At 32.7% G+C, this 7,322-nt stretch overlaps 4 protein-coding genes across 4 annotated transcripts; 3 read left to right on the top strand and 1 right to left on the bottom strand.

Annotated features, from left to right (window-relative positions):
• Nucleotides 1-288: 288 nt before the first annotated feature.
• Nucleotides 289-1,668, top strand: AC631_05400 (uncharacterized protein; the record flags this gene model as incomplete). Its single annotated transcript, XM_015614229.1, has 1 exon — nt 289-1,668. The coding sequence occupies one exon, from the start codon at nt 289-291 to the stop codon at nt 1,666-1,668; it is 1,380 nt and encodes a 459-aa protein (XP_015464937.1).
• A 748-nt stretch (nt 1,669-2,416) lies between these two features.
• AC631_05401 (uncharacterized protein) lies at nt 2,417-4,495 on the top strand (the record flags this gene model as incomplete). Its single annotated transcript, XM_015614230.1, has 1 exon — nt 2,417-4,495. One exon carries the CDS (start codon nt 2,417-2,419, stop codon nt 4,493-4,495), a length of 2,079 nt encoding a protein of 692 aa, XP_015464938.1.
• A 537-nt stretch (nt 4,496-5,032) lies between these two features.
• AC631_05402 (uncharacterized protein) lies at nt 5,033-6,313 on the top strand (the record flags this gene model as incomplete). The annotated part of the gene is made up of 1 exon (XM_015614231.1): nt 5,033-6,313. The coding sequence occupies one exon, from the start codon at nt 5,033-5,035 to the stop codon at nt 6,311-6,313; it is 1,281 nt and encodes a 426-aa protein (XP_015464939.1).
• Nucleotides 6,314-6,522: 209 nt separating this feature from the next.
• Nucleotides 6,523-7,041, bottom strand: AC631_05403 (DUF1773 domain-containing protein; the record flags this gene model as incomplete). The annotated part of the gene is made up of 1 exon (XM_015614232.1): nt 6,523-7,041. The coding sequence occupies one exon, from the start codon at nt 7,039-7,041 to the stop codon at nt 6,523-6,525; it is 519 nt and encodes a 172-aa protein (XP_015464940.1).
• Between the last annotated feature and the right edge of the window lie 281 nt (nt 7,042-7,322).

Raw genomic sequence — 7,322 nt, forward strand, 5'->3', positions numbered from 1 at the left:
ATTGAAAAATTTGAATTACAACTTTCTACTATAATTCATTAAAAAAAAGATTTGGAATATTATTCTAGGTTAATGGTAATTTAAGAATATTCATCAACTTACGAAATATAAATCAGGGATGCAATGTAAATTGTATATATGTAATTGCAACTAAACTCTTCGAGTCACGGGCTCGCTATTTTTTTTTATCTAATTAATGTCTTCACAGAAAAAAGATATTGATACCTATATTACAATTTATAAAGTGCAAAATAGTAACAGACATGGTACATTTCTTCTAACTAAAATATGGCTGTTATTGAAATACCAGGCTACTACTACGATGAGATAAAGAAAAAGTACTTTAAGATAACTAATGGTGGAGTAAATTCTCAATACCATAATAATACAATACAAGCTAAAAAAAGAAGAATTGAACATGATAAGGAAACAAAAAGTCTAAAATCCAATTTCGGAACCACTAAAGACGTAAGAATAGTGAAAGAAATAAACAAAAGGAAATATAATACCAATCCTTATAATTTGCAAACACTCAGGTTAGATTTTTGTAAGTTAGACAAACTGAAGTACGATTTCGAAATAATGAGAGGGTGGTGCTATTGGAAAACATTAAAACATGAAGACAATAGAATATGGGGTATATTTAGAGACAAATTCTTTATAAGTACCACTAAATATGTGATGGATATATCTGAAGTTGATGAAAAAGGAAATGTTTCAACATATGCTAGATGCATCGAACTGAAGTTAGCGAATTATCACCAGCAATTAACGAACGAGGGCTTTCTGATATTCGAACCAGATATCGAATTATTAGTTACTGATGGGAATTTTGTATTTAAGTACATCACAATTATTGCATGCGACACAGATATGTTCGCGGGATTTTTTAAATTTGAAGAATATGATTCAAAGAAAAGGACGAAAGACCTCAGCCTAAAATTTATAGAGTTTGTTCGAAACATTGATGACAAAAATGTAAAAAGTGAGTTGATGCTGATGCTTGGCATCAAGTTAATGAAATTTTCATCTGGAGATTACCAGTATACTGGTGTTGGATTCAAAAATTATTGCAGAATTACAAGCGCATTAATACAGGATAACCAATTGATACTTGGAACTAATCGTGGGCACGGTTATTTATTTGAATTTAGTGATATTGGTAAATTTCATAAATGTAAAAGGTTTACAGTCCGAAAAGGTGCGTATCGGATAAAAAAGATCATGAAAAAAGATAGTAATACATTCATAAGTGGATCGACAAAACAACTATTTATTTTAGATAGCAATTTGCATACCTATATGGTTATAACTCATGACGAAATCGTGAACGATTTTCACGTTCGAGCCAATGATGATATTATAATCGTAGGATTGAAATCAATTAAAGTCTATAATTACAAAGATCCTAATTCACAACCCGTGACCATTAACTATTTTAATGATAATATAATTCACCAGATATCGTCATTTGAAGAAAATTATTTCATGGTAAATCAGTCTCACAATGAGATTTTAGTTGTGCATTATTCCGACTACAACTCTTTTTCATTAAATCTAGACAACAAGGGTAGATATTTGGTAGATTTTACAAAACTCTCCACGAGCATATTTATATTGCATTGGACTCGAGATGGTAAAAACATATACGAGTTGTATAAGATTTGATAACTTAGCTGACGACAGCAATGGCATCCCGTTTTGACTGACACTCCATACGTCATGCGTCTTGCTTTTTTACTTCATAAAGAAAACAGGAGAAACAGAAAAGTCATCTAAATCATGAGTTTTTTATATAATCTACATGAGCTTTTTGTGATCTATGAAAGCAGTAATGAAACAAGAAAGTAATATTAGTGGAATAAATCAAAATTATGTAATGTAGAAGTATCTAATATATAAGCCTGTTTCTTTGTTTTTCAACAACATATCGGAAAGCATCATTAGCGATAAACGTTAACTGGGAAAAATAGAAGTATCTAATGAATAAGCCGATTAATGATGGAGGAAACTTATCTGAAATAATTCCACTTGACCTTAGCTTGGCCTCATATTGCGAAGGTCTTCAACAGCAGCATGAATAAATCCGAATATCATTCGAGGAGTTTTATCCTAAGTTAATATATGATAAAGAATTGGATTATTCTTCTTAAAAATAACAACCATTTAGCTGGAATTTTCGAGTATTAAATAGTTAATTGAGGATGCAAAAAATGACTCATAAACTAACTAAGGAACTAAAATTTGTATGTGGTTCTTCAATGACTCACTTTCTGACCTTTCTGACTCAGTATCCAAAGCGTGTTACTCATAGACGAAAACCCTTGGAGGTTCATATAAAAAGTTATATATTCACCAGCTTAGAATTACAATAGTATTTTATTCGCTCATTTATATTCTTAATTTTTAAAGCTTCATGAATATATTCGAAAAGGTTGCATTAAATAAATTAAACTCCATTGTTTATAACAATGTAGTAGAGAACGAGACTGTATTAAACATATCTGTTATTACTTTTGCTCATGAGATGCTAAATCTTGGTTTCTCTATCACAGAAGAAGTCTATAACTATCTATGTAATTTGAAGCACTCAGAAAAAAAGTGTACTGAAATATTAGAAACAGCTAAAGAATCTGTCGGTGCTCATGTGAAAATGAAAGCATTTTATCCAGATTATCCTCTTCAAGTGATGAATATGCCAGAGGCTGAATTGTATTTTTTGGCTGCAATTCACTATTGGAGTCACGGACACTGGAAACCCTTCTATATAGAATCAAGTCGACTTGAACTTAATGAAATGACCCATAAAATAACTATTTCTTTGATCTCTATTAATCATGTTAAGGCATACTTCTATAAAATTTTGTCATCAAAGCAAGGTGTTCCAGAAGGATTGATAACCTTTGTTGAAAAGGCCATCGATGAAGGATGGGCCACTGGATTTACTGGAGAAATTCCATTCAAAGAAAATTTATGTCGTGTTGCAGCATTTCTTGTTAAGAATGGAGAATCAATTGATAACATAATATCAACGTCTACTGACATACTACGTGTTATGGCTTCTTTATCAGAATCAGATATTGAATTGAAAAATAAAATACGCTTCAAATCATTGAGCCGCAGATATCGCCGAGTGATAATATCGGCACTAGAAAAAGTAATAAATATCTCTGATATTAAGGCATACGAATCCTTGTGGAAAATAGCATTTCATTCACTTCATGTGGGTGAATATGGTGGTAAAACTGCTGAAATTGCATCTCGATTTCGTAACGAAAGAAATGTGAAGACGTCTGAAACGATCATAGCAGAAGCTATTAAAAAAGGTAACACGGAATTGGCAGTGAAAAAGTTGATACATAAACCGTCCGTGTTTGCACGTTCTCTTGATAAATTGTTGAGGGATTCCAATAAAGAAACAGCAGAATTAATTTTAAAGCAATTTGATTCAATAATTAATAAAATTGATAGTAAGATCCTATTACTGCTTCTCGGTCATTTTAAAGGACGTAAGGTCAATGAGTCAACCACGAGAGTTGTTTTTACCGCAGGTAGCCTAGGAAAAGCCATTTTGGCCCCCAAGTTAGCTGAATTAGACAAAGATATTCTTACAACAATCACAAGGAGTGTTACCATTGAATTGGAAAAACAGTTCTATAAACGAGGTATATTAAAAGACAAAGCAGTATTTATCGCACCAGAAGCTAAATCTGTTTTATTACCCTCACAATTGTCATCTATATCTGATAATAAAAGAACAATATCCCGTGGTTCCAGGATACCAATTGATATTATATCTCAAGATATCGAAAAAAATACACTTCGTATGTTTATTCATTGGATAGGTAAAGATCAAGATTTAAGTGCATTATTTTTGAGTGAAGATTTGAATTCTCTGAGTCACATTGCTTTCACAAATTTGAAAGAAGGCTTCGCCTGGCACTCAGGTGATATTAGATCTGCACCTGCACCAGATGGAGCCAGTGAATTTATTGATATTGATCTTATAAAGGCACAAGAGTCTGGAAAGCGATATGTCTGCATGGATGTTAGAGTTTTCTCTGGCTCTAGCTTCTTAGAACACGAACAAAGTTTTGCAGGCTTTATGATTCGTAAGGAGCCACAATCTGGTGAAATATTTGAGCCATCAACAGTTCGTTGTAAATTTGATATCACTAACAACGGAAAGTCAGCTAGTATTTGCCTTTTTGATATGAAAACCAGAGAAATGATATGGATTGATACCAAGATGTTAACTCGTAGACACGTTTCGAACAGCCTTGTTAATAACATTGCAAGCTCCGTGGATGTTATTCGTGCATTTCTCAAGATGGAGCAAAGCAAGGTTAATATTAATGAACTTATTTCTATGCATGCGAGAGCTGTGGGTGCAAAAATTGTTTCGCAAAGGGATGAGGCAGATTTTGTAGTTGGGTTAGGAGAGGGAAATCTTGATGTGTACGATTTCACAACAATAAATGCTATTTGGATTTAGTTAATTCCACTATAGAATACTTTTAAATACATATTTTATTATGGTTTATATTGCCTTTTTAGATTAATCTTCTAAGAAACTCCAGATTGTCTCGTGAGATGTACGATGGAAGCCTAAATAATCAGCATAAAGCTATAATTTAAGATTTTAACTAGTAAATTTGATTCTCTACAGTGTAGTTATGCTTATTGAGAGCACAGAAATATTATAACCCCCCCTAAGAAGTCCGAGCGCGGAGTTCTTTATCTTTCTTTGTTATCAATTAATGACTGGTACGTTGTATGTAACATGTAATATGATCAGTTAAACAGTGCGAAAAGCACCTTTGCATCATTTAGAGTTTCGTTTATTCCTTCATACCACCGTAATGAAATTGGTAGATTGAGTAAAGTAGGAATTTATAATATGCCAAGCTTTAGTTTGAGATCTTGGTAAGAGAACCAGATCCGAGCTCGGTTTAATTTGAAGAATAAGAATAAGAATATAAAGACAGGAAAAGACCCTTGCATAATAAGCTTAAAATGATAAGTGATAATCATGCTTAAAATAGTGGGTAAAATAAGTACAATAAAGAGCCATTATACTAATATTCTTATAATTGGTGGCTCTTATGGAGGATTGACTAGTTTAAAGATTATTCGAGATATACTTAAGTCTAAGCAAACTGAAAATAAATTAAGGGGAGGAAATGAAAAGCTCAAGATTACTATGATTGAACCGAGGGAAGGGTTTTTGAACTTGATAGCTATACCTCGTACATTAGTTGACATGGAATTTTCTTCAACTCAATATTTTAAATATACAGATATTGGTGGCTTAGGTATACATAGGGTTATTGATGCGGCCGGAAATATTAAGGTTACCAATGATAAGGAAGATAAAGATGATCTTTTTGAAGTAACATGTATTCAAGGAAAAGTTTTGAATGTAGGAGAGAAAGAAGCCAACTTTACTATCAATGGAGATGAAAGCAGAAATATAAAATTTGACTATGTAATTTTAGCTTCAGGAAGAGATAGGAACTATCCAGTTACACCAGCTGGAAGAACAAAAGAGGAGTTTCTCAAAGAAATGAAAGAATTCTATGATGTAATTTCTAATAAAGATATTCAAACCATATCAATTATTGGAGCTGGGGCTGTTGGTATTGAGTTATCTGGAGAAATCAAACATTTCTTTCCTAATAAGCATGTTAACTTGATTCACCCTCATGACTCCTTCCCACCCGAACCTCTTTCTGGCGAATTGAAGCAAGCTGTTAAGGAATCATTGGAAAGAGCGCAAATACGTATTCATTATGACACCAGGATTGAAAAAGAGTTAGAGAATGGTGATTTATTGACAACTTTTGGTTCGGTTATTAAATCAGACTTGAATTACTGGAGCACATCAAAGTATAATAATATCAAGATTGTTGATAAATATTTAAGATCAGATTTTCTCCTACCCGATTCAACATTGAGAGTCAATGACATGTTGCAGTTATCAAATGGTGAGAAAACTATTCTGAATTTTTTCTGCATTGGGGACATTGCTGACTTACCTATAATTAAAACTGCGGGATGGGCACTTTTTATGGCTGCCATAGCTGGAAAGAACATAGTAAGTAATATTTTTGGGGAAGAAATGGTAGAAAGGCTTCCTCCAACAGAAAAAATGCCTCGGGGTATACTTTTAGTTTGTGGGAATGGTGATGTTATAAGTTCCAACAATGGTATAGTTGAAGTCAATAATCCAGAATATGTGGAAGCCTATAAGGATTATAGATTTAGCAGTTCTTTCAAGTACTTGCAACTTGATCTTCCAACTGAGAATTAAGTAATATATCGTATTTAATACAGTTTAATATTCCAATATATACAGAATTATTTACATTTCACAATGAGCAATGCTGAATATTGCGTTAATATTAAGTGTTTATTATAATCTAAATATAGAACCAATCATAATCTTCGTGAACTAAGTAGATCAAAAAATTAAAGCCATAAATCTTTAAAGCCATCACAATTCTGTCGAAATACTCAAAATTAACTATGGAAACCACTGAATTGAAAGCACACATCATGATTAACCGCTAAGCCAATTGCATCTCTTAATCTTTCTTTTAACTTGACTATTTCATTAGGATGAAATTGGACTTGATATGCTCTTAAATATGTTTGGCAATCATGTCTATCTAGTAAGTCAATATCTTCAACAGAAGCAATTGGAGGTAACTGATGACCTAGAATAGCTTCCGCAGCCAAGAATGGAACAGGAATAGCTTTACATCCATTCATTCTCCTGAACATATTGATAAGACATGCATTTCTGTAATCGAAAAGGTTGAAGCCAGATTCCATTCTTCTCTCAAGACTATCAAGCTTATCATTTACTCTGCTCATTTCGTTAGTGAACCAAGTAGGTGGGCCCTGGTTTAAGCTTTCGATTGTTTGTTGGACAATTTCTTGAATTCTTTCATCAACGGTATCTCGAAGCATTTTCCTTACTGCGGTATTCAAGTAGCTACTGGGAGGTGGAAGTGGATCATTTATTTGTTCAGTCATGTTTATATATATATCGATTAATAATAAGTTGGTAACATTGCTCTTGCATAAAATAGTGCCGGAAACAGTCTTTTAAATAGTCAATTATAAACATATCCACAAAGAGCCTTTACGAATATTTCACAAATAGGAGCAAAAATATGCAGGGATCTGTACGATTTATTAATAAATAAATGCTTTTGTTGCAACATATTGCTCCGCGCAATTGATTTCGACGAGAAAAAATTATATACTCTATACTATTCTTAAGGACATTTTTGGTTCAATTTGAATAAAATTAA

The sequence above is a fragment of the Debaryomyces fabryi genome (genome assembly GCF_001447935.2).
Source record: "Debaryomyces fabryi strain CBS 789 chromosome Unknown contig00203, whole genome shotgun sequence".
NCBI lineage: Eukaryota > Fungi > Ascomycota > Pichiomycetes > Serinales > Debaryomycetaceae > Debaryomyces > Debaryomyces fabryi.